This window comes from Tilletiaria anomala (genome assembly GCF_000711695.1).
Source record: "Tilletiaria anomala UBC 951 chromosome Unknown K437scaffold_80, whole genome shotgun sequence".
Taxonomy (NCBI): Eukaryota; Fungi; Basidiomycota; class Exobasidiomycetes; order Georgefischeriales; family Tilletiariaceae; genus Tilletiaria; species Tilletiaria anomala.
In genome coordinates, this window is record NW_013546942.1 from 1 (window position 1) to 25,092 (window position 25,092).

Below are 25,092 nucleotides of genomic sequence, written 5' to 3' on the forward strand. Positions count from 1 at the left end.
CACACACACACACACACACACACACACACAATCCATTCAAGCTGTGAACCTGTCCCGAGGTTCTGGATCTACATGTTATGCTGTTCGAAGTGACCAAAAGATGAATAGGGCTCAACTGGTGCGCGTCATTTGTAGAGCTCACGTCAGAATTCAGGTTATTTCCCAAGTCCGGGCGTCCGGGCGGGGATATCCTGATGGAAGCTCTGGTAACTGACTGCTGGCAGCATTTCGCGACCGCCGACCGGACTCTCGTCTAGGACGTAACCAAATCCTAGACGCTCGTAGAAAGTAGGTCCCGCCCGTCGTCGTTTGCACTGCCGAAGAAAGCCGCAATCAAGTATAGTCCTATAAGGACAGGATTCGGCTGGAGAACCTGATTGAGACTTGTGCCTCTGACACGCAAGTGTTTCCGAAAGGACAACGGCGCAGCAGCGAAGACTACTTTGTTGGCGCACCACACAATTTGTCTTTCTGCTCTTCCGTATACCGCTCGGTGTTCACGTAAACGGTTCCCGTTTCGACGCGGGTCGCGGTAACCATTCGATCCCTGGAAGCCAGGCGTTCGAGCAACGTTGTTACTGCAGTTCTTTCCACGAGCGTTCTGCCTATGCCACCCGTACGTAACCTGGTCCGTACAGCCATCACAGCGTGCGGAGCCCGGTCATCCCCCATTTCTGAACGAGCCAACATTGGCACCAGCAGCCTCAGCAAGAAGCAGAGCAAGAGCAACAGTGACCGCAACAGCATTCCAGCCATGTCCGCACTTCAGCAGATCGTCCCCCCAGAACCGCATTCGCCGTCAACGCCGGGACAGCCAAGCAGATTCACAAAGGATGTCAGCGCCCGAGTGTACAATGAGGTTAATCGTGGTATGGACGTATGGAGCATGTTCAACCCTGCTGTCTTCCCCACTGCGGTAAACCTCGGCCAAGGTGCGACGCCGGCCAGTCTTGCAAATCTGGCCAGACCTTAACATGCTGACTCCCAAATTGGGATGAATTTGCAGGATTCATGTCCTTCGGACCGCCGTCATTCATCACCGACGCTCTCGTAGATGCGGGCTCAGAAAAGCAGTGCGTAAAGCGCAAGGTGTCGAAGCTGCTCCACAGTGTGACTCATCATACCTTTTCTTGCTCCCAGAGTCGCTACGCATCACTACAGTCACCCGAAAGGCCGTTTGCAGCTGCGCAAAGCGATCAGCGCGCATTACTCTGCCTCATTCCGGAAGCCAGCCTCTGTCGAGGAAGACCGCGCAGCAGGCGCACGCGCTTTGCAACTTGCAGAAGGAGACCATTCGTCTTCACCAGCCACCACACGCGTTGGCACAGAAGGCGTCCCTGGCTTGCCACGCCGACGCGCTGATCATGGCTTACCCCTCGACATTGAAACGGAGATCCAGGTCACCGCAGGCGCCAACTGCGGTATATACTGCGCGACGCTTGCATTTGTCAACAAGGGAGACCAGGTGAGTGCAGTGTGCTACAACAGCTGCAGGGCTCCGTCTATGCTGACCTTCCCTTCGACTGCCCTAACGCAGGTACTGATGTTTGAGCCTTTCTTCGACCAATACATCTGCGAGGCTACCTTCCACGATGGAGAACCAATTTTCATCCCACTCATCCCCCCGCAGTCCAAGGATGCGAGCAGCGGTGCTGGTCAGTCGAAAAGTAAAGATATGCCGAAAGCGGACGAGTGGTCAATCGACTGGGAGATCTTAGAGAAGGCTATGAGCGATCCTAAAGCCAAGGTATTCATCCTCAACACACCGAACAGTGAGTGTATGCGGCTGACCATCGTCGACTGGGGCATGACAAAAGGCTAACGGGCGCGCCTGCTCGTTGCACTGCTTCAAGACCCCATCGGCAAGGTCTTCTCGCTGGAAGAGCTACAGCGCTTTGCTGCTCTGGCGATCAAGTATGACATTCTCGTTGTTGCTGATGAAGTCTACGACGCGCTAGTCTTCGACAAGCTTGAGCACATCAGGATCGCCAGCATTGAGGGCATGTGGGAACGCACCATCACAGTGGGCAGTGCAGGCAGTGAGTGGATTCGGTTGCGCACGCTCAAATATTCGACATTCAAAGCACTGAGCATACACTGCTCTTCGCCGGTGATCAACAGAAACATTCGCATGCACGGGCTGGCGCATCGGCTGGTGTCTCGGTCCTAAGCACCTCTTGTGCGTGTCTTCCCTCTACTTAGCGACCGCAGGCTGCGTGCTGACATTCTACTTGATACGGACAGAAACCCAGTTCTCGCTGCACACACGCGCATCGTCTTCTGCTGCAACAGCGCTGCCTCCGAAGCAGCAGGTGTCGGGCTCGAGCACGCGACTAAATCCGACTTCTTCGAGCGCCAGGTCATCGAGTATGAGCAAAGGCGCGAGCGCCTCTGCTCAATCTTTGGAGATCTCGGCTTGACGTACCACTGGCCATCTGGCAGCTACTTTGTCATGGTCGACCTGTCTGTCGTGCAGATCCCTGCCGACTTTGAGTTCCCGCCGCACTTGCAAAAGCGCGACCGCGCGTACAAGCTGGCGTGGTTCCTTGCCAAGACTGTCGACGTCGTTGGCATCCCAGCTACGGCGTTCGCGAGCGACGAAGGCGCCAAGTTGTTTGACAAGTACGTCAGGTTTAGCTTCTGCAAGACGGAAAAAGAGTTTGCAGCCGCTGCAGAGAGGCTGGAGAAGCTTAAACCCTACCTGACGGGTTCAGCAGTTTGTACGCATCGCGACTCATTGTAGAGATCGAATCTAGGATAACATTTGGAACATCTGAGGCTTCATAATCCCCGGAACGCTCGCGAGAGCGACGGACCACAAGACATCCTTAGTTCGCATGAGCTGTGCGTGATTGAAAGAAGGTGCCGGACTCTCGCGCCTCGCCAGCACGCACAGAAGCCCTCGATAAATAGAGAGCGTTTCTTGAAGTGTTTGATGTTAAGCACGGTCATCACGTATTTGCGGTTTGCACGAGAGCGTGCGTGGTTTTACATATCGCGTTCCGATTGGCGTGTGCAGGCGCTTTGCAGCTGCACTGCTGGCTTGAGAGTATCGAGTTCGAGGTCGTCGATCATCTAACTATATGCTCGTGCTCTCACTTTCGTCTTTGGTGCATGGCATGGTCGCAGAGATCTACTCAATAGCGGAAACAGAGCTCGACCGGACGCGCAAATAGACGGTACAAGATGGCGAGCGTCGCATTCAGAGGCACGCGGCGACTGCTGCAAGACAGCAAAGAATATGTGTCGTCGCACAAGTTCCACCTCATCGAGGGCAAGACGCCGTTCTGGCGAAAGTTCAAGGCTTTGACACGTCTCAACCCGTAAGTGACTAGTGCAGGCCCAACATCTTACTGTGCTGGAAGCGCATTGCCATTAGGACATCAGACGCTACCTGTCAAAGGAGAGAAGATGGTGGCAGTCGCATGCGTGGATAGCTCTGCGCAACGCAGCGGCTCGGCCGCATCTGTCCTACCTGCCCATGCCATGTGAATAACATGATAGGCCGATTGCTATACCAGAAGCGCATGTCGGAGAGGGTCGGGGCAAATGACTTCTGGACTCGGCAGCCCAGAGCCTCGGTCCAGAAGCGGCGCATCTTCTGAACATGCGCACATTCTGGCAGCTGGAAGATGTGTGTGCTGCAAGGTTATAGCAAACGTTCGCTGAACATCATCCTTCAACCCTTAACAGCGAGATTTCTTCCGGTATCCCTCTCCTCGAGACAGTGAGTTCACCACAGCGCCACGATGGACGCTGCAGCAACATGATTGTCAAGAGACTGAATCTATCCCCCACCACTTGCACCTAGAACCGCAACCCTCCCCCTGGTTCGCGCCCGGAGCACCACTCGATCCCTCCCTCGCGAGCTTCCGACATCGCCGACAACCTCTACCACAGTCGCGACTTCAGGCGGAAGTATGAGAAGCTGGAGATGATCACGCAAGAGAGTCTTACGAAGCTCCTCCTTGCGCAACCAAACGAGGACGGTACCAAGACGCTCGCCCCACCAGGCGAGGGGTCATCAGCTACCTCAAAGGAGACAGCGCTCATCGCGCCTTCAGATCTCTCCGTGCCCAAGGCTTTCACGGATGTGCTGGCGCAGGTTCACAAGACAGAGGCCTACAGCCCCACAAAGCTGCCGCCGACGCCGCCTTTCAAAAAGCCGCATCACATCCTCAAGCTGCAGCCAGGCGCTGTTCCGCATGATCCGGACCACTACTACCCGGGTGAGCCACGAATGGAACGAGCCTGTCTTGTGCATTGATATGCCGACAGCAGCATCGCTGACCCGTCTGTTTCGCTTTGTTCCAATTTTTTCAGCCGAGAACTATGCATGAGCAGGTGAAGATGTCCGATAAATCTACGGCACTAGGGAGCTGTGCAATGAATGCAACGTCATCATTTTGTTATTTCCAATGTCCGAAGTAGACCGCCGACACGCGTTGAGCCGATTCGTGATGGCATCACGTTTACCCGAGTCTTTCGCTCAACGATCCATCTGTGCTGCATGTTCTGTCTCGCATCGTGCATTCTTTGCTTGAGCGCGACTATACACCAAATCAGAGGCTCTATTCGTTTCGAGGTTGACTCAAACAGTGTTGATTCGGACCCTTTGAGAAACGTCTACGCGCGCCCGAGAGCGGCCTGGAGCGCAGTGTAGACCTCCACCTCGATCTCCGCCTCTGCCTTTTGTTCCGGCGAGCCCGAGCCGGAAGCGACTCGCTGTGCTTCCGAAAGGGCAGAGCGGACGGCCTAATGATTTGCAGAAATGAAATGGATCAAGAGACATAGAAAAACAGTAAACAGAACCCATGGTATAAGCCGTCTAGCAAACACTTTCTAAGCGGGCATCGCCAACGTTCAAGGCGGAAGTAGACTCACGTCCGGAGAGAAGTCCTCAAGGGGGAAGGCCTCGATGGCGTTGACAGTGAGCTTGTTGTTAGGGTGCATCACAAGGAAGCCTCCAGAGACTGGTGTGCAAGGAAGAAAGACGGTCAGTCATTCGTCTCGCACGATTGAAGAGGGAATCTTCTCGCAGCGAATCCTCTTCCTTCCAAATTCTAGTTTGCTCAACCGAACAGCTTTCTGATCATAAAAGGCATCCCGAGCCATCTCACACTCACCGAAGAACTTCTTGCTTCCGCTGCTCTCGATGACCTCGAGGAGACCGGGCTTGAGAGACTCGACCGAGGGGACGTGTGCGGAGAGAATACCCATGTCACCCGAAGCGGTGCAGGCGTTGACCTGCGTCACTTCTTGGTTTGAGTAAATAGCCTGGAAAGACGAAACACAATCGAAGTGACAGTTAGCCCGAGGGGTTCCTGCATCTCTCGCAATACCGTACAGAAGCACGCACAGAGTGAGGAAGGATAAAACTCAGCTGGAGCTTGTCGCTAACCGCCTCAGCGTACCCACGACGCGCGACCGCAAAACTGGAAGGAAGCGGCGCTGCGCGGGTAGCGGCCGCACTGCGAGCGGCAGACCGAAGGAGAGACGAACGTGCTATGGGGGCGAGCATGCTGGAAGATCTGTACCGGTGCTTGGGCACTGAAGGGAAAGGCTTTAGTCTCATGCGAAATGGATGGTGAACGATGATCAAGAAGGGGCTGCTGTGGTCGATGTTGGAGCCTGCCCACCTCTCGTCGATGGATTCACTCGGAAGTCGACGGCTTCCAAGTTCCAGCAAAGACGGTGAGAGGACACAGGCAGTGTTTACGTGTATATTTGCTGTAAATCCACGCAACACCTTCCACGCCACCCATGCTTCATGGTGATCCACTGCAGCCGTGCGAGCTTCACGAGTCGTCACGACGACTTGGCTAATATACCATGAACAATTTACGGCGAGATGAGATTAGCATGCTAGAGTAGTCACTGAAGTTCCACCTTAAACACACGGCGCAGGTGAGAGGAATGGACGCCTACTATCTGCCGGCAGCTGTGAGTCATCTGGTTTGCGCGAGCCGACGCTGCGCCTCTCAGTGGACGCTGTTCATCATTGTCAACGCTGATGCATGGACACCATCCACGTGTTTTCTCACAGGAGCTGCACAAGGCATCAAGTCCTTTTGCGGCCAGCGTACCGACTCAGTTACTACCACATATTGCATTTGTGCTCCTTGCTGCATCATTTCTCCTTGCCTTCTACTTTACAACGTGAGTAGGAGCCGCATGGCATAAGTGGCGGACAGAAATTAATATGTTCCCACTGCAGACTACCAAAGCGGTCACTAAGCGGGCAGGAGATCGGCGTCGCGTTGACTGCAAGCGTCTCTATTGGCTTCGGTGTTATTGCATTGTTCTGTGCTGTAGGGGTGTACGTATAAAGACGAAGCATATTCAAAAGTATACCAATCAGACGGTTGTGCGACGCGTATTCCCCTACGACTAAGTGCCATCGCTCGCTTGGCCTAAGGGCGTTGTTTCTGCAGAGGTGAGATGCCTGACGATCGAGCCTGGTATCTTGAACCTGCAGTCTGGAACATGCACTGCACCCATGACCCTGACCTTGGAATGAGGCGATGATGAGCTTCGATGGTGTGTTCAGCGTTCCGCTGGCCTTTTCCGTCACCAGCCAACGCGTCTCGGGTGATGCCAAGGGTGGTTGAGTTGCAGCCTTTACAATCACCATTGACGTCTGACGCGACCCCCGAGACGTGTTCATGTTGACTAGCTAACTGATGGTAGACTTGGGCATGGCCCAATACCCCGCTCGAAGCCCAATCTCGTTCGGTGGCCAGGAAACGATGTCGCAGTGCGTGCTCCGGTCCTGAACCGAGCCTGCTGCACCATCCGTGGTCTGATTGCCGCCCCGCCTGCTCTTGCAAGAAATCCCGAAACTCTCTCACTTGTCTTCATTACAAACGCCCAAGACTGCCAGGATGGCGTCTTCTGCATCGCAGGCTAGCGAGAGGACAGAGGCAGGGCCTTCATCTGTACCGTCCGAGCCGCCTCAATTGCCGCCGCTCTACCTTCCAACGCCTTCAGAGTTGTTACCACCTTCGCGCCTTTTGAACGCAGCACACGACTTGATCTCTATATTCGGATTACAAGCCATCTATAATGAAGCTGTCAGACCTTACATCAAGGAAAGGCCGCCGCTGGAGCCGTCAGCCGGCAAGGATCAGGCCGTAGGTGCAGGCGCAGCTTCCGGTGCAAGTGCTGGGGCTGGGGCAGGACAATCGGGTTCTCGCTCAGCAGGAGCTATGAATAGTCCAGCAGGCACAGCCGTTCTGACTCCCAGACCCACACCTGCAGGCACGGTTGTACAGCCATTAGCAGGGGTGGCAGGCTCTCCCAGTGCGGCCACCCGGACGATTGTCGGCTCGTCCCCTCAAGCTGCATTCGGTTCCATCTCGTCCATATCCGCACAAAAGACAGCTCCAGCGGCGGGGGCATCCGGACCGAACTTCGGTCCTTCCCCCCGGCCTACGCCCCTTGCAACTGCAGCAGGTACACCTATGGTAGGCAGCAGCAGCAGCATTTTGGGTGACGCGTCTGCAAGTACCAGAAACAGGGGCACTGGCGTAAGTGCAAACAAGGCGGATCCTCCGAAGCCTCCGCGCAGCTGGGCACACTTTGTCGAGGACTTGCCGGGTAAAGTCAAGCCCAAGCCGCCGTCTTCATCCAAATATCGCTCTCGGGAGAAAGACAACATGCCGGATCACACCATGCGCAACATCATCTTCAAACCCGAAACTACGATTCACCGCATCGTGCCTTTCGATGAAGAGATGCTGCGCAATTTCATCGTGACGCCCGGAAAGGGCGGAGAGGATATGGACCTCAGCAGGCTCGAGTCGGATGATGAAGAGACGCAGATGCCGAAGAAGAAGAAGCCAAAGCGGCCGCGACAGCCGGATGGCGCGGCTGCGACTCTGAACGCAGAGGTAAGCGCCAAACGTCAGAGGCGATGAGGTATACCTCGTGCGATGAGTCAGCTTCGGAGCAAGATGGCAGGTTGCAAACGTTCAAATTGTAGCATACAGAATCCAGCACACAGGGTCATCAATTAGACAACGCTTATGTAGCAATGTGTCGCCGCATGGGCTCGTTGTGTCGTTTATTCTATGTCAAAAAGGATTCTCCGCAGCCACAGGCTTCCTTGACGTTGGGATTGTTGAAGATGAACTTTGAGGAACTGCGAGCATGTGTGGCAAGCGAGCATTAGCTTCAAAGCAGCGTTCATGTCACGGCCAGAGGCAAGGGCTTACAGCTTGTTATCCTTCCAGTCCATCTCGCTTCCAATGATACTGAACAGCGCCTTGCTGTCGATCAGTACCTGGACGCCATCCTGTTCGACTTTCTCATCGAACTTGCCCGCTTGCTCTGGAGAGACATATTCCAGGTGGTAGCTCATGCCGGCGCATCCTTTGTTGCGCACGCCAATGCGGATCAGCTTGGGCCCTGAGGGCGACTCGGAGAGCGCGCGTAACCTTACAACGGCTTGCTCCGTAATGCTCAGTGCAGCCTTCTTTGCCCGGAAGGCTGCGCCCCCTCTACGGCTGAAGCTCTCTGAAGGCGATATTGACGTTTTTGCTGCTCCTTTTGCAGCAGCCTTGGCTTCCTCTGCCCTCTGCTGCTGAGATGGGCTCTGCTGAGACTTTGGAGCACTTGGACTGCTCGGCGATAGCGTAGCACACGCAGGCGACGTCTTGTCTGTGCTGGCTCTTAATGATGACGCGCCAGCGTCCACGGATGCCTCCGTTGGTAGATTAATGTCGTTTGCTCTGAGCGGTATGGACAAGGGGAAGACCTCTGACCCTGACGACAAGGGGTTGATGGCGATATACGGCTGTTGCGATGAACTATTGACTGTTACTGTAGGAGCTGCATTGGCAGACGAAGCATGCGGCTTCCAGGATGTGGCGGATGACGCAAATGGGCGCGAGCGGGTGATGAAGCTTAGCCGGCTGCCGTTGTCCGCTTTCGAGATTTGTGCACTCGCAGGCGCTTGTAGCCAGCCGCATTGTTGACATACAAGCCTATGTGCTCTTGATCTCGAAGCCCGGAGCGAAGAGGACAACATGATCGGCTCAGTGGAACGCTGTAATTGAGCGGAGAGAGCAAAGTGGCGCGCGGTGTGGGCGGATGGATCTGCGGACCCAGACGCTGCTAGCATCAGCGACGGGAGCTCGGCCGCCGTGCGGCGTAGCAGTGCGGTATTGGGAAAGCGAATAGCCATCGTTGTAAGCACTTTATGCATGCTAGAGAACACCTCTACGTTGTTTGAATGGAGATGGTAGCGTAGTTAAAATGGTGACTTGGATGGACAATATGGAGTCATCTGCTTGGGGCGGAACAGGGTCGGAGGGCATGCGGGCATAAGACGGCTGCAGGCTCAAAAGACCCTTTCTATTATTACAAATGTAGCACTAAGCACAGCCGGTCTCAACGAAATTCCTTACTGAATGCTCGATTCAATCTTACTTCAGTACTTGTGCAAATACAACGATCGGACGGAGAGGGATTGCGGCAGTACCTGTTTGTGTAGAGGTGGCGTGAGGAGGAGCAATGCGTTGTAAAGGTGGCAGGCAGGGAGTGATGAGCCAGTCGGACAGTGGCCACCCACAGTCCGATGCGGCTGGGGGTACTGTCGATCATGCCCTAATTATAATGCAGGCTGAGGCGGTAAATGTGACTTTCGTTGCGGGTCATCCTTAAAGCGATGGTGTCCCTCGGAAAGCGAGTGGATCATATCCAACTCGTGATGGATCGCACTGAGCAGATCCGAACGCAGTCTGAACTCTTGTTCCTGATGTAAGGCTTGCGCATCCCAGTTACCAGATGACGGGGGGTGCTGCTGCTGCTGCTCCAATTGCAACGACTGCTGTTTTTTGTGGTGCTGCCTGGTGTGCAAGCTTTCACAGATGCGGCCGAGCTTCTCCAATGCGTGCACACAGTGTTGTTGGACGAGCTTTTCATGCATTCGCGAGGTGCTCAGCTGATCGCTGACATTGCGGAGCTCGGATTCGAGGTAGGCCGAGTGACGGATAATGGCGTCGATACGGTCTGACAGATCTTCGATTCGCATGTCGGTGCGATGGGACTGCTTGTAGTGCAAGCCAGCTGGCGCGCCAGCAGGTGGAGAGCTTGCAGCAACCAGCCCTGAGCGCGGCGCTCCACCACTATAGTCGTGAGCGGTGTAATATGGGTATCCTCGGTGCGACTCGCTGCGATGGTGGTTGTCTAGGCACGGGCGCTGTTCGAGTGCAGGCATCAAAAAGTTGGCAGCTACAGATCCGGCATCGTCTGTATATCCGCTACTTCCAAAGCTGCCTTCGGCAGTTGCAGGGTGGACTGCAAGGGTGGGAGCACCCTGGATATCTCCAGGAGCCCGCACTTTGCTCTCTTGAACAGCAGGGACAGGATTGACGCGGAAGTTTTCGACAGGTGAATCGGGTGAGTCCTCTCGGGTGATTTGGGATAGCTGCCTTTGCTGCCGTGAGCCCCTTCGCTTGATCCGGCTCAACAACTGCACCTCACCGCGTCGAAAGCTCGGGTGTCGGAATTCCCAAACCTGGCCTGCACTCTCTTCCGGTGATATTGACGCTGCGGGAGTGACCTTGTGAAAGCCGTATATGTTGAGCTGCCGGACAAAGGACTGCCAATTGGCATGCTTGAAGTAGGTGGGCAGTACGATGCGGGAAAATTCAGTCGGGCTGGACACGCGGAACGCTGTACCGCTCGCCACCCATTGGATCATATGCTGAATCTGCTCATCTTTAAGAATCCTGCAGGGGAAATGGGTCAGATTCCAAATGAAGAACGGCGTGGAGTGCATTAACCCAGCGAACTCACGTATAAAGCTTGCACACAAAACTCGGCTGCTGCTTGCTGCCAGTGCCTGAGCCCGAGCCTGGAACACCGGCGAGCGACGGGTGCATCGGCGGCTGACCGAATGTATCATACTGAACCCCTGACAGAGGAGTCACCGTCTCGCCGGCTTGCTGCGACAGACCACTGGAGACAGGTCTGGCCTCGTCATGGTCTGAATCGGTGGATGTAGATGCGATTTGACGGTCATCGCCGCGTATACCAGGCAACTTGGCGGTGGCAATGGATGGGATGCGTCGCTCAAACGAAGGACCTGCTGATTGAGCGTGACCAGCGGGTGGCGAATGCCTTGAGGCAAAATTGGGCGGTGGCGGCGGAAAGCCTCCGTATGGTGGTAGATGGGGAGTTTGCGTTTGCCAATACGGACGTTCCTGTGGCAGGGTAATGGACCGAGGTCTGTCATACGACGGTAGGAAACCGAGGCCGGCTGCCGACTCTGAAGTGCCGGCTGGTCCCCTTCCCGGATGTGCGCCGAGCCGCTGGGAAGAGTCCCAAGCTGACAGGCGCCTCCCGACAAAGCCAGTTGGGTGAACTGTGGTGTTGGGAATGTCACAGGTGCCTTTGTTAGCACCATGGTGAATTGTCTCGCCCAGGACGGATCCAAGTCCCGGCAATCCCTTCCATGGTTGGGAGAACGAAGAACGGAGACGCGGCTCCTGAAGCTGTTCACCTCGCTCAAGTCTGAACAGAACAGGCGAGCGTTGGGCAGGCGAGGGTCGTACAAAAAGCTCTGGCGTGGGACCCTTGCGTTTTCTCGACATTGTACCAAGCTCTGTTGCTTTTGATGGCGTTTGTCTGATCATGGTGGACGCTTCGCCGTTCGCTGATGAGCGCTCTGCTGAGATCAGTTGCTGGTTGGTTGACTGAGGGAGAGCGGTCGCCTGCTTGGCCATCGCACCCCGTCCCGCCCAGCCTTTTGCGGACAAGGACGCTATGCGAGCAGAGCCTGACACACTTCGTGTGTCAATTGTGACGGGGCGCTGCTTTAGGAACTGGTTCGCTGGGAAGTGTAGCCACGGACATCCGCAGTCAGGCAAGAAAATTGGAAATGGCAAAATACTTGATATCAGGACAAAGTCAGTGACATTGCTTGCCGCCTTGTGTGGCGTCTAGGAAGCATCGGGGAAGAAACGAGCGGGGCCGTGTCTGATGTTTATCAATGATGGAAAGAGCATTGCCAACCGACGGTAGCCGTCATAATGGGCGCTTGACCGTCTTAATATTTAATAGCTTGATGCTTGATTATGAGCTTGCAGAGAGGACACCTGCGGTCGAACTGCGTTGCCAGAAAGAGCAAGGAGCGTCCGGCCCATGGGCTCACCCTGAAGAGTCCAAGCAAATACACTGCACCGTGGGGGTTACAGAGGTGCAATCAACTGCGCACGAATAGCGCTGGAAAGACTGAGACTTTGCAAGCCGTTGATTGAATCTCGTTTGCAGTCGATAGATGATCCGGGGGAGCACTTTTGTTGCGTACCAAAAGCTATGGAAAGAGTGCGACGAGGACTGGGAGCACGCAGCACTTTGTCTGGAGGTCTAAAGTCCGATTGTCTGGAGCAGCCTGAAGCCTGGAGGAAAATCGGCCATGGAGAGTAGTAGCTTCAGTTCGTGTTGTAGCGATGGAGGTGATTTCGATAGCCAGTGTTGTTACAGTGTGAGCCAGAGGGCAGATTCCTCCTGTAGACATCGAGGACGAACAAGTTGAGGGATCAAGGTAAGTTCAAACACTTGTGGGTTCGGCTCTTACAGGCTATAGCCATCTGCTCTGTCACCAGCCAGGTCAAAGAGTAAGATACCTGTTTCCATTAGCGATTATCTGAAACATTGGAGACGAGTGGCCAGCCCGAATTTCCCAGACTCTCAAACTGCTACCAAGCTTCAAGAATCACATCGCGCTTGGTACCTTCGGCACGTTGGCGTCTTACCAGAAATTGAAATGCTGCGTCTTGCAACAGGGAAATTAGAGCCGAAGTGCAGCCTGGTGCAGCCGCGAGTGCTGTGCGAGTGACAGTGCGGCGTCGGCATCGTTCTCATTGCTCATGGCTCACAGAAGCAGCCTCACTGCCTCCAACAGGTGGCGGTTGAGCGTGAGCTGTTCCCTCCCTGTGTGCCATTGTGAGCTTGACTACATATTAAGCGCTTCCCCTCGACAGTTTTGTGTAACGTGGTGGGGCCAGATCTTGTCAACGAAAAGCCGAAAGGCGAGAAAAATGCGATTGCGCATCCGTGCCACTTACCGGGTTGGTAGGTAACATAGGCGTTGCAAGCGAGATCCCCAGCCCTGGTTCCTTTTCCGTGGGAATGGGACTTTTCGGTCATCTGCACCGATACGTACAAACGAAAAGTGGATCCGCTTTTCGTAGTTTCAATTTTTTATTTTTTTTATTTACAAAATTTAACAACACGTGACGCCGGAGCAGCATTTGCTGTCAAATCAACCAAAAGCGACTATACTCCGCAAGGAACGGTTTGTCGCGTTCGGGTCTTCGCGCGAAACACAAGTTTCCAAGCTTTCTTCTGTAATTTACGTGCTAAATATTTGAGTAGGTGGCATCTCCCGGCATTCGGCACTCTGGCAATACACCTGCAACTTCATACCTGCCACAGCCAGTCAGCCACCACCAACTGGCAAGTACTGCTTAAAATTGGTTAGGCAAGTCTTTGACAGATATAACCTGCCCCCAGAACTATTTTATTATTTGCTGCACACCATATACTGCATATAATACTGAATTCGGGCGACGGATCTGCTCTTTTGGATCAGTGTTCATCCAGACTCTCAGCGGGCTATTCCAGTGTTTTCAGCGGCTCGGGCCGTCCACGGTCCTGCGTTGAGCGTTCTGCAATCTTATAATTAGTAAATCAACGTGCTTCACTGCGTCTAAGCGTCCATATTCTCTTGGGGAAAGTGCCATCGCAACTGCTGGGATGAAGCAATATGCATTTTGTCTACGCTTACCATGGGTTATTTCAAAGGTGACGGTGGCGGTGAACAGTGAAACGTGAATCCTGCTGCTTGCTGGCTGACGTGGTCTAGTTAATCTCAGTGAATTTTTGGGTCTCCGCTTCTCGGGTGGCTCTGAGACAGTCTGGGCGAATGTGTATAATGTGTGCCTGTGTGCAGCTGAGAGGGGCCAATACCTGCACCGCAGGGTCCAGTCTCGTCACACGTCCAAATCCCTTCGCTAACTGCTTCCCCGCTTCAAACTTGTCAGAACTTGCGAATTGAAAACATCTGCGAGAAGGTCTGGCCCACTGTCCAGTGCCTGCAATTTACACCATATACACGTAAATGTACATACATCGAGACAGTCGATGAGATGAAGAGACAAATTCACGATGAGGCAACCGGTGCGGGCCCCTTGGACCCTTGTCTCCAATTACAGGTTTGGCCCCACAAGTGCGCTGCTCCAAGTGAGCACAGAACCTTCTCCATTTCTGCTACTTTCCTCAGCTGATGAAATTCTCATGAAATCTGCCAGTCTGAAATTTGGAGCATCTGAATGTTTAATGTCTGGAAGCTGAAAGGTACCTTTCTCACTCGCGTGCAACTATGTATTTATTTCACAAGCTTTCCAGACCCCACCTTGTAGGACACAGGTTTCAGATTTCGCATGAAGTGTTTCACAGGATACGACGACCTTTTGAATCCCGACTTTCTTGGATCAGGAAGCACGTCGACGTAGATCGACTTTCGACGCTCAAGACTTGAGAGCTGTCTCCGGTCTCGACGGGATTCTGAATAAAACCTACGTATCTCGATTCTCGACCGACAGGCCCGATGCAGGCTGGTCTTTTATCGCTGGGTACATACAGACTGGCATTTATTTTACGGTTGTGTATGTACATCTTACAGATCGACGCTTCCGTTTCATCATTGAGCCTTGGGCATCAAATTGCAGACCTGGCATTGGCAACACATACTGTGAATATTGAAGGTCATAATCCTGAATTCGCATCAAGGTTGCGCGAATTGTTAACATTACAAGTCCATCGAGACTCGAACTTTCTGAAAGGGGCTTGGCTGTATATAGTATTTTACATCGTCATGGGCACATTGAATATTTGAGTCTCTTGTAAATATCCGCGGAACGCATTGACCATGCTCAATCACATTCAGAATGCTCCTACTGCGACGTACTGGATTGCCTCGTGCAATTGAGTTGCGAGATGCAAATGTGCCAATTCGATTTGCGTCCTACTGCAACCTGTTCTTGCTTGTAGTGGCAACAAAACGCGTACGAGCTATGTACATACTACATTCCTCTATGCAGCTGGTGGCAGGCGGGAATGATGGAATCCGGCACAAGCCTGCAGAAGCCGGCTATGTGGGACCGATTGCAAAAAAGCACTCACGGTTCTTGAGGTATCTCGACCTAGCGCAATTTTCGAATTTCATCTACTTCATGTATCCTATGTCTAATGTCTCACACATACTAATATATGATTCTTCTGTCAGCACTTCGCTGTAACAGGACTACGTACTGTAGAACACTTTCTACCCCTGCAACTGATTGTGAAATGGTATGGTCATTCTCACGTGGCAAGTGCAGCGTGAGCAGCGTTGGTTACGCGGCGTATCACGTTCCAGGCTTAGCCTGCGCCAGCGCAAGATTCTCTGTTTCGTTTTCAATATGAAACAAGATTGATTACGTTGGTCGTTGATCTTTTCCCCATGTTACAATCTTAGTATTCTTTAATATTCAATATTGATTTAAAAAGGAAATGGTTGTCAGTGAGTGCAGCACGAGACTGGAGGACCTCGAAGGCGGATGCTCTGCGGTCTGCGATAGTGCGAATGCATGTGGAGCGGGTCAGCAGGGATATGCTGTGGTGGAGGCTCTGCTCTTGCATAGAACATTCAGCCTTATGTGGATTTGTGTATTCTGAAACTGGATCCACAATTGCAATTCGAGCATTGTTCCTGTCCTGATCGTGATTCGCGGCTGACCGCTGGGTTCAATGTTTTCTGTCGTGAGTGCTGCGTGTTGCGACAGTTGTGATCTATTGCAACAGCATTGCGATCTGTTGCAACTTGCAGGAGCCTGCGGGTCGCCAGACCTAATTGTAATCCCAATATTATAATAACATGATCTTGTCCGCCAATACACCATTGGCGTTAGCCGTGTCACCTTTCAGAAGCTCGGCGTTCAACACCGTAGACAGTTCACCGCCCAAGGAAAGCCTGGTCACCCTTATTTCGCCGATTGATGCGCAGCTCTCTTCCGTCTGGCGACGGACTAGTTCAAGGCTTCAACTTTTCATCGAGATTCGTTGTGACGTGAGCAGCGATTAAGCGGTGAGCGTCAGCGGTACGCGCTGCTGCCCTGCGCTACGCCTTGTGCTTGAACAGCGTGTGTGTTCCATCCTCCATGATGACATCGCCTCGAGCTAGCGCAGACACTGCTTTAAGCCTTCCAGATCTAATTCGAGTCAGAAACCGTCAGAACAAGATATTAACGGACCGATAAAGGCGGATCAAGGATCAATGAATGCATGACGCGCATGACGCATCGTGGCCTCGACAAAGGTTTGGGGAAGAAGCTAGTTCGGGTCTCCTCATCAGACTCGCATCAGTGCACAGATCTCAGTTGCGCAAGGTGCGGATGCACGTTCTGCGTAGTCTGGATAACTTGAACCATATAATTAGTCCTCCCGCACCCTGCAGGCGGAAGCAGGACCTTTGCAAGTTGTAGCAAGTACCTTGGATGTGTACGGGCTGGGCCCCTGCCAAGAGTGGAAATTAAGGCGAGCGAATGTCCATGAGTGCATAGTTGGTCGACGTTCTACTAATTTCCTTTCTCGAGTCTCGACTGGACCAACCAATAGAGGTATTCGATTGATGGATGTATTTTTAAGTGGCATTGCGGTGAGCCATATGCTGTCGCTTGCCGTCGTCGACCTCAGATGGGTGGTTTTGCATGATGGATCAAGAAGTTGTGCGGAAGATGCGAAATCCTTCTCACGGGCACTCGCCTCTTGAGTCGTCCGTATTGAAGGTCAACATGCTGCCGGTTCTCGCGTGGCAATGGCAGACATACGGAAGACTTCGAAACCGGGTATATAGCACCTCTTCAGTAGGAAAAGCAGCCAGTGAAGCGGAACTGCGAGGCTTCGTGGCGGTAAAGCAGAGGCCTTTCATCCATCTAACCACCTTCGGCCTCATCCACGTGGGCCTGGCATGGGCCTTGGTTCCACCTGTTTACTTTGTTTTGCACCAGACAGGCCTCACAACCACCTTGCTAGCGGGTCCTCAAGCAGCATACATTCTTTCCAGGCCAGTACCTGACTGGATTCCCATTTTGGGCTGGAACAGGGGGAAAGAGAGCTTGGCTACTGACGGCGACGCAGAGGTTCAGAAGGTGCGAAAGAAGTCCAAGCAGCGAACGGTCGAAGATTGCCTAGGAGCTGCTGCACGCGCCAGTGTCTCTGTAGGGTGGGCAGGCGGAAAAGCTGTGTACGGCGGCGGTCGCTCTATCGGTCAGAAGCTTACGGGCAAGGACGACATGAACGAAGGGCTCAAAGCTGCCAGTGCCGGGCTCCAACAGGCGAGGGATGGAGAAGCTGAGATCGCGAACGACCCTGACGCAAGTAGTAACGTCCGCAAATGGGCTGGAGATGCATGGAAAGGGTCAATTGCAAAGCATGCGAATGACCTCGAGTTTGGACAAATTAGAGATGCTGTCGCAGCATGGCTACTTGTCAAGGTACGTGGTGTGCAACGCTTGAAGATCCCGTGTACAGTAGTAACATCCAGCACCTTCCCCGCCAGGCGTTGCTGCCTGTTCGATTGCCACTCGCCGCCTGGCTCACACCAAAGACAGTAAGGATATTGCGGCGTTTGTTCACGTACGGTGCGTAAGAAGCAGAATAGGAATATTTGAATTGGCTCGCCTATGATGAGGGGACAAAGATGGAGCGAGCAACGACGTTATCCGCCCAAGAACCATTGGTGCGATCGAATTGAAGGACAAACTTGAATGATCGCTGCTCTCCCGGCCGAAGGAAAATGTTGTTCATCGGCCGGCCCGACTTGGTGTCCGCAAACCAGCCAATGACACCCTCTGGGTGCTCAAGGGACAAGAATGCAGCAACGCCGGAGCCTGCCGCCTTGACATCGAAGACCTGTGAGCCATCTGCAGACGCACTTCCATTCTTGGACACTTGCACTTGTGGATCTTGAAGAGGAGCGTTTGCGACCGAGTGTGCGAATGGCCAGAAATGCTCATTCGTGAATGGCGAGCCATCACTGCGTGTACCGTTGAGTTGGAGGTGGAGGTAGGCGTTGTCGGCCGACGCCTCGGCAGGCAGAATATTCTGCGCGCCTGTGGCACTGTATATCGCGGTGGCATTGATCCCACTCACAGAGAAAGAGGTCGAGTTGCCACCAAGGTTCTTGCCACTGTAGTCGTACCATATCCAGGCTGCGGTACCATTCACGAGGCCAAAGTCGTCCGAGAGCGCGTAGATCGTAAGCGTCTCATTCTGCGGCGCGTACATTGGATAACCGACGACGTGATCTTGGTAACGCGCCGCCATGAAATGCATGACCTTCCATCGGCCACCCCACTCGATGCTCCCCCAGTCGGAACCTTGCCAGATCGAGTTGAGCTGCCAGTACGCGACGCCGAGGTTGTTCTCCGGTCTGCTGGCGCCGAGTCGGTAGTACAGGATTTGCTGGCCGGTGAGCATAGCCTGGTACTGCTGTGTGGCATACGACCAGGCCGCGAGATTGGCGCGGAGGTTGCCTGTCGCGTTCACTGCGGGCGTCTTGAAGTACATTTTGGCGCCGTCAGTCATCTGATTCTGTCCGTCGTCAGCGGGGAAGGGGTAGGTCAAGTTACCGGCTGGCGAGTGTTTGTCATGAGCTCGCATAACCGTACTGTTAAATGTGTAATCGTTGGGCGAGACGACTACATTGTCAATGGTGTAGATCGAAGGCATGGAGTGCATGCCGAATTCATTTACGAAACTGGAAGAATAGACAGCGTCACTCTATCAGCATTTGCCGGGCATACCTTGCTCTCACTCACCGAGAGATAGGGTAGGTGTCGAGATCCAATGCATGTACTGCGCTGTACAGGTAGTGTTCTGCGTCCCCGTATAATTCTCCCGGTGTGGCATTGCGGTAGCGCGGGACGTATGGATCGAGAGAGATGTAACCTGCACCTGTACTGGACGGAAGGTACGAGAGTGACCTGGAGTTTTGGCGAACAGAGTTCAGGATGACATCGTCGAAGAGGTAATCGTACTGGTTAGCATAGACTGTCCCATTGGGTAAGGTCTCCTTGACGGCGAGCATCATGTTTTCTCCCTCCTACAGAGCGTCAAAGAATGGGCATCAGCAAACGCGCCGTCCAAATGCTGACGGATCGTGCACTCACGTTGTTACCAGCCCAGTGTGTCATGGACGGATGGCGATTGAGGTTCCTGACATTCTGCTTGACCTCCTCCCTGATCGTCCCAATCATGGCGTCGTATGTCGGGTACGCTGCGGCGCAAGCAAAGGTGGTCTCGCTCCACGTGAGGATGCCCATCTCGTCCGCGAGATCATAGAATTGCGCTGGCTGGTACGTACCGCCGCCCCAGACCCGGAGAAGGTTCTGCCCGGCGGCGATGGCGCTGCTGATGGTGTGGCTCAGCACATCGCCCGAGATGCGGGGGAGGAACACGTCGGCGGGAATTATGTTCACGCCTTGTGCTGCAGATGCAACAGAGCAGGGGTATGAGCGTGCGAAAGATGCAGTGTGAAACGTGTCATTGGAAGGAACGTACTGTAGATACGCTGGCCGTTGAGTTCAATATGCCAGTAGTTTCCGGGACGGGTACCCTTGGCGACGTCTTCGTCCGAGACAGGTTCCTGATTGACGAGAACAGTCCTGAAGCCGGTCCGCTTCGTCCAGACTGCATCTGCAAGTCTGAGCTGCAGGTCATACAGCTTGGGTTCACCAAATGTCTTTGGCCACCACAGCTGCGGCGCGTCCGTCCCATTGCTGAGTACCTCGAAGCTCGCGCTGAGCACGTCGTTGTAGCCGGCCTGCACGGGCGCGCTCAGCTGCAGCTCCGACGCGCCGTGCGGCGTGCCGACCAAGGCGAGAGACATAGTCGCATTAGGAATCGCTCTGGCTGACCAGAGAGAGTGTGTCACGTTGACCACCCACGGCGCCGTCTGGTCCGGTGGCAGGTTGTTGACTTGACCCTTGCGTGTGATGTCGATCGATGTGCCCTGCACGAATAGATTCAAGGACTTGCCGACGATCGAGGTTCGGCGTATTGAGGTGCTGCTTAAGCTGGCCACGTTTGTGTCTGCCTCTGATCCAGATCCATCTGTAGCTGCAGCGCTTTCCGCAGACGGCGCGTTACTAAGCGCGATGAGCCATGCAGGCTTGTGCGCACCGGTGGGAACGTAAGCTGGGCCCCAGTCCCACCCAAAGTCGCTTGACGCTTTGCGGATAAAGTTGCGGAATGGGTACTCGTAGTCGTCGATGACTGGTGCCATAGGACTGGTCAGCTGCGTTGGGTAGTACGGCTCGTTCCTGCTTTGCCTTTCCGCATAATCTGCCGCAGAGGAGAACGTCAGCGTGAGGTTCTCGTTGGCCCCAGCCCTTGCCTTTGAGCTGGCAGTGGAGCTGGACATGGAGCCGAGTAAAGGGGTAAGCACATCGGTGACATTGAAGACCCATTCTCGGAACATGTTGCTGGTGTTCCCGACATTTTTACCGCCCAGCGCGACGTTCGCGACCGTGTCGAGGCCTTGAAAGTACAGTAGATAGTCCGAATAGGACGTGCCTGACGCGTTGGATGCGACTCGGCTAAGCAGAGGTGAGAGATTGGCTGTGTACGTCCAGGTATCATCGATGATCCATCGCGAGGTCCCCTCATTCAATCCGACTGCTTGGCGGATACGTCGTCGCAACGAGCCTTCAGTCAGCGTGAGCCACGTTCATGATACTTTTGCCCAAGGGCTTGACTCACTGTTAGGGTCATCGATGACGCCAGCTTCGATAAGGTCAAGATGTACGACGCTCGGGAACCTGGCTGAAACCTGCACGCTGCCATTCTGATTGGACAACCACCACTGCAGCGATGCCTGAACACCATACGCCTCCTTTCCTCCTTGAGAGTTGGTCCCTTTGCCAAAACCGATCGTGCCGTTCGACGGGACTTGCAGCGGGAAGGGAAGGTCGACGGAGTGGGAGATCGAACTGCCCAGCGTCCAAATGCCAGAGGCTGGGGCATGAATATTGGGCTCTTGTGCAACGTATGCTGCGGAGCTGCTAGCGGAGTCGGAGCGGCTGGCTGCTTCTGCGGCGAGATGGTCCGAGTCGGGAGCGAGGAAGGGGAAAGCATACGTTCTGCACTGGGTTGGCGCAAGCTGTGCGGCGAGCAGGGTGCCATAGACGAGTGAAAAAGGGAGTATCGTTCTGAGGACATGCTTATGCAATGTTGCTGCCTGCCATTTTGTAGCAAATGGCGGTCTGGACGGCGTGTGAGATCGTGGTGATGTCACTCTGGTCAAGGTGGCGGCCGTTTCCATTTGAGGCCACACGGTTCCATTGAAGTCTGCAGACTATGCTAGCCGTGCCATGAAAGGACGAGGTTATGTACTGTCGACGAAGGCCGAAAGGGGAAAGAGCTGGCCGCGCGGAGGAGCTTTCATGGCTCTCATCAGCTAAACATAATGACAGGCCAGGTTCAAATCACACGGGAGGTGACGCGCCGTAGCCTGGTACACATGGTTTACCTGATGCGCCGCCAACAATGCCAAGCAATGGGGCTCTCTCTCTCTCATTGCCCATTGCACGGCAAGCAATATTATTAACATTGCGACATAATATTTATTACAGGGAGGGTGACTGCTATGAGCAATAGCGTCATCGGACACAGGCATCATCCACCGTCCCCATTATACTCACATCTCCAGACATTCATCGCAACCGCACGAGCTCTCAGGGGTTCCTAAAAGTCGGTCCATCAGGACGCGATCTGCAGCCGACACCTGCGATGAAAGGTGAGTCGACGGCCGGCACGCAAGTGATGAGCATGGTCAAGATCATGGTCTGCAAGTCCACTACATATCTTGAAGTGGTGAATCTGATTCGACGACCTCTAATGGACCTGGAACATGAGCCGACAAGACGTCATCATTGCGGAGGCCCTAAACTTTGTGGCGAGATATTACCTCCAAATTTTGAATCTTTCTGAATTCTGGGGACTGCTGTCTGCATACATGTATTTGATGGGCTGTGCCGCTGTTTCCGCGCTACATTTGGGAAAGCAGGGGCGAGGTTGGAAGGCGAGACAAGAATAAAATGCCGAGTTGCGCCAACTGCCGGATCTGCAGCCGTTTGAGAACCGGGTCAAGGCAGCTAAAACGCGGGCAGAGCTTAGCATGCCCCCTCCCACTTTTACGGTAGAGTGGGGAAAGTAAACGTGCTGCTGTATAACTGTAAAGTGCTCGCCTGCCATTCCTATCAACGGCTTGCCACTCCGTCTAGATTCATCCATCTTGAAATAAGCATGTCCTCTCCCCGTTACACACTCACTCTGGAGTCTCGTGGAGACCATATTGATCCCAGACTACCACAGGGAATGAATAAATGTTACTGCCGACGCAAACAAAACATGAATATGTACGGCAGCAGCAACGGTAAGTTGCACATGCTGATCCGCGCCCACCATCCAGCACGCGTGCCAAGCGCTCTCCGTCCTCCTTGAACCTTGCACTTGGGGCCTTTTCTTGCTGGACATAACTGTCGACTATTTTAAAGGATGAGGCTATGATGTCACATATGGGCAACGTTTAATCCGATTTCCTTTTAGGACAAGCTCTTTCTGCAGCTCACCCCTTCTGAGTGTTACATCATGTGTTCTTCGTTGACTCCGACTCGCGCTCCTCGTCAGCCGGAGCGACACAGCGGCCTATCCCCTTGCAGATGATGTCACTGCGCTCGCTAGCGCCGCTCCGATGGTGCAGCCGAGCCCCAAGCACCCACCGTACGGTTATCCTACGCACTCGGCATGCTGACGGCAGTGCAGAGTCGCCAATCCCGAGGGAGGCGGGAGAGACGACAAGACAAACATCCTGCAAGCGCTGATGAAGTGCCACTATTGTGGGTAGGTTGTATTCAAAGGCATGAAAAGTATACCATCAGCACGGGGATGGGAATTGACCTTCTTGCGAAACATCCATCTGGATGAGCGTAGTGAGGTACACCGGCGCCCAGAGACGACAGGACCGACAGCCTCTTTGCCTCTCGGTTGAATATCAAAACATCCGCGACATGATCTTGTTCACGACGGACACCGACTACTGGCAGTCGAATGGGTTCAAGCTCGACTTCCAAAATGTGGTGGCCTTCTTCAAGCTGGGCAGGTCTGACATGCACATCTACATTTCCAACAAGAGTGTGAGGCCCAACGGGACCAGAAAGGCGTGGTACGACCTGTACGCGTCCAACAGCAGCAAACTGCGACCCATGCTGCTCGGCATCCATGGGCAAGAGGACTCGACGCTGCGGGACCTGACGCTGCGTTACTTGCCACAGTACTACTACTTTAACGTCAATGCCAGCAACGTCGTCTTTGCCGACATGCACATTGAGGGCACCAGCACGTCCAAGAACTTCGCCGAGAACCATGACGGAGTCGACACGTACTGCTCCAAGGACCGCACCATCCAGGACTGGAACGTCAACAACGGCGACGACTGCGTCAGCTTCAAGCCCAACTCGACTAACTTCCTCTTGCAAAACAGGTACTACAATGGCTCACACGGCACCTCGGTAGGGCCGGTGAGTGGTGTCAGCACCTGCCTTTCGTATAGGTAGGCGAACCAGCATGGAGCTGAACTTACAATGCCCATTTTCCTTTCTCCACTGGTTCAGCTTAGGCAGTACAAAGGCGAAACCGACATCGTGTCGGGCATCTACGTGTACAGCAACAGGTGTCCAACGCGACCGACGGCGTGCGTACCGAGGTGTTGCCAGGCGTGGCGTCCGCGCTAGACAGCCATCTACAGGGTTGCGGTGGCAAAGGCACCGTGCGCAACGTCATGTACGGCACGATGTACGTCCAGCAGATCGACTTCGGTAACAAGATGACGCAATGCTACGACCAGAAGAATGCGACGCTCTGCAACCAGTTCCCCGTGATTCCCTTGTCCCTGCGCGCCAGTGCAGTTCATTGTTCCTCTCGCTCACTGGGTGTACATGCTGCACTGTGAAACGTACAGTCGTTGCTCAACATCAGCGTCGTCCTGTTCAACAACATGTACGGCACGGCGACTGGTCTGTACTCTCCGTTGTCGGCCACATTGTCTACTTGGCGCAGACGCCCTGCTCCAAACCCCGCGCGACCACCATCAACGTCGTTGTGCCTTGCGGCACCGCCGCCAACGGTAATCTGCCCACTTGCCAGGGCAAAGACAATGCGCTGCTGTACGTCAACTATACCAGCGCGGAACTTCTGTCGAATTGTGCTGTATATACGCTGCAACACATATTGCTGATCATTAAAGTGTACATGCATGGGGGAGTAGCCGTGGGGTCGCAAGTGTCAGGCCCGACAACGTTGCCGAAATGCGCATGTCGAAAAGGGAAGGCTCAACGCCGAGTGCCTGTGAACACTTGAGTGCTGGACGCTGGGCGGGGCCGACATCTGAAGACAAACAATGGGAAGGATCGGGAACGTAAAAACTAGAGGAGGCCAATGAAGATCATTCAACTTTCGAGATATATCCATGCACCACTGGAGCAGTGGAAGGCCGCTCGTGACATCGTGTGATCCCTTGCTTATCGTATCGAGCACACGCCTCGGAGACGTCGTGTGTGACCTGAGGGAGACCGCTCTTTCACGTTTGCTTTAATCCTCCCCGCCTTCCGGCTCACCAAAGGTTGCGAGTAGACCATTGTGGCGCTATCGACCCGGGCCCACTGGAACCTGGACTCCTATGGATCCCCTTGGCCAGCGTGATTAGATAGCGTTCCCTTCGAGCAACCAGAAACGACCCCCCCCCGGGGCTGGAAAGGAATGCGCCGGCTGGTGTACATGGCATATTACCTTGACGAGAGGACACTTGTTGGCGAGGTGTGGGGCGTACAGTGAAAATCACTGATTATTACCGACGGAAGTTTGACTTGCGAATAAAGCGATGAAGGAGTGGTGACGAGGTGAAGGGCGGCCGGGTGGATACAATGAATCAAGACGCCAAGCACAGCCAACTGTAGAGGTGTTAGGTGGATTTGATTGAAA

General features: G+C 54.0%; 10 protein-coding genes across 10 annotated transcripts; 6 read left to right on the forward strand and 4 right to left on the reverse strand.

The window, feature by feature from the left end:
• Nucleotides 1-754: 754 nt before the first annotated feature.
• Nucleotides 755-2,743, forward strand: K437DRAFT_226810 (PLP-dependent transferase; the record flags this gene model as incomplete). The annotated part of the gene is made up of 7 exons (XM_013386246.1): nucleotides 755-932; nucleotides 1,007-1,073; nucleotides 1,141-1,465; nucleotides 1,538-1,772; nucleotides 1,854-2,039; nucleotides 2,122-2,179; nucleotides 2,245-2,743. The coding sequence occupies 7 exons, from the start codon at nucleotides 755-757 to the stop codon at nucleotides 2,741-2,743; spliced, it is 1,548 nt and encodes a 515-aa protein (XP_013241700.1).
• A 240-nt stretch (nucleotides 2,744-2,983) lies between these two features.
• K437DRAFT_238294 (uncharacterized protein) lies at nucleotides 2,984-4,407 on the forward strand. The gene is made up of 4 exons (XM_013386247.1): nucleotides 2,984-3,323; nucleotides 3,694-3,727; nucleotides 3,812-4,229; nucleotides 4,324-4,407. Exons 1-4 carry the CDS (start codon nucleotides 3,187-3,189, stop codon nucleotides 4,338-4,340), a joined length of 606 nt encoding a protein of 201 aa, XP_013241701.1. The 5' UTR covers nucleotides 2,984-3,186; the 3' UTR covers nucleotides 4,341-4,407.
• K437DRAFT_258249 (putative ATP synthase delta chain precursor, mitochondrial) lies at nucleotides 4,324-5,720 on the reverse strand. Its single transcript, XM_013386248.1, has 4 exons — nucleotides 5,360-5,720; nucleotides 5,127-5,277; nucleotides 4,885-4,973; nucleotides 4,324-4,755 (listed from the first exon to the last, which is right to left on the reverse strand). The coding sequence occupies exons 1-4, from the start codon at nucleotides 5,519-5,521 to the stop codon at nucleotides 4,627-4,629; spliced, it is 531 nt and encodes a 176-aa protein (XP_013241702.1). The 5' UTR covers nucleotides 5,522-5,720; the 3' UTR covers nucleotides 4,324-4,626.
• A 127-nt stretch (nucleotides 5,721-5,847) lies between these two features.
• On the forward strand, nucleotides 5,848-6,361 carry K437DRAFT_258250 (uncharacterized protein). Its single transcript, XM_013386249.1, has 2 exons — nucleotides 5,848-6,159; nucleotides 6,218-6,361. Exons 1-2 carry the CDS (start codon nucleotides 6,014-6,016, stop codon nucleotides 6,327-6,329), a joined length of 258 nt encoding a protein of 85 aa, XP_013241703.1. The 5' UTR covers nucleotides 5,848-6,013; the 3' UTR covers nucleotides 6,330-6,361.
• A 290-nt stretch (nucleotides 6,362-6,651) lies between these two features.
• K437DRAFT_258251 (uncharacterized protein) lies at nucleotides 6,652-8,044 on the forward strand. Its single transcript, XM_013386250.1, has one exon. It carries the CDS (start codon nucleotides 6,885-6,887, stop codon nucleotides 7,917-7,919), a length of 1,035 nt encoding a protein of 344 aa, XP_013241704.1. The 5' UTR covers nucleotides 6,652-6,884; the 3' UTR covers nucleotides 7,920-8,044.
• K437DRAFT_258252 (uncharacterized protein) lies at nucleotides 7,958-9,221 on the reverse strand (the record flags this gene model as incomplete). Its single annotated transcript, XM_013386251.1, has 2 exons — nucleotides 8,217-9,221; nucleotides 7,958-8,143 (listed from the first exon to the last, which is right to left on the reverse strand). Coding segments are annotated over exons 1-2 (1,039 nt in total), but the record flags the coding sequence as incomplete, so codon positions are not given.
• A 1,232-nt stretch (nucleotides 9,222-10,453) lies between these two features.
• Nucleotides 10,454-10,786, reverse strand: K437DRAFT_226763 (winged helix DNA-binding domain-containing protein; the record flags this gene model as incomplete). The annotated part of the gene is made up of 1 exon (XM_013386252.1): nucleotides 10,454-10,786. A coding segment is annotated over one exon (333 nt), but the record flags the coding sequence as incomplete, so codon positions are not given.
• Nucleotides 10,787-17,480: 6,694 nt separating this feature from the next.
• On the reverse strand, nucleotides 17,481-21,273 carry K437DRAFT_295600 (glycoside hydrolase family 2 protein; the record flags this gene model as incomplete). The annotated part of the gene is made up of 6 exons (XM_013386253.1): nucleotides 17,481-18,811; nucleotides 18,873-19,156; nucleotides 19,224-19,540; nucleotides 19,615-20,760; nucleotides 20,815-21,144; nucleotides 21,192-21,273. The coding sequence occupies 6 exons, from the start codon at nucleotides 21,271-21,273 to the stop codon at nucleotides 17,734-17,736; spliced, it is 3,237 nt and encodes a 1,078-aa protein (XP_013241707.1). The 3' UTR covers nucleotides 17,481-17,733.
• A 513-nt stretch (nucleotides 21,274-21,786) lies between these two features.
• K437DRAFT_258258 (uncharacterized protein) lies at nucleotides 21,787-22,156 on the forward strand. Its single transcript, XM_013386254.1, has one exon. The coding sequence runs from the start codon at nucleotides 21,965-21,967 to the stop codon at nucleotides 22,148-22,150; it is 186 nt and encodes a 61-aa protein (XP_013241708.1). The 5' UTR covers nucleotides 21,787-21,964; the 3' UTR covers nucleotides 22,151-22,156.
• Nucleotides 22,157-22,846: 690 nt separating this feature from the next.
• On the forward strand, nucleotides 22,847-24,214 carry K437DRAFT_258260 (glycoside hydrolase family 28 protein). The gene is made up of 2 exons (XM_013386255.1): nucleotides 22,847-23,633; nucleotides 23,727-24,214. The coding sequence occupies exons 1-2, from the start codon at nucleotides 23,124-23,126 to the stop codon at nucleotides 23,844-23,846; spliced, it is 630 nt and encodes a 209-aa protein (XP_013241709.1). The 5' UTR covers nucleotides 22,847-23,123; the 3' UTR covers nucleotides 23,847-24,214.
• Nucleotides 24,215-25,092: the final 878 nt, after the last annotated feature.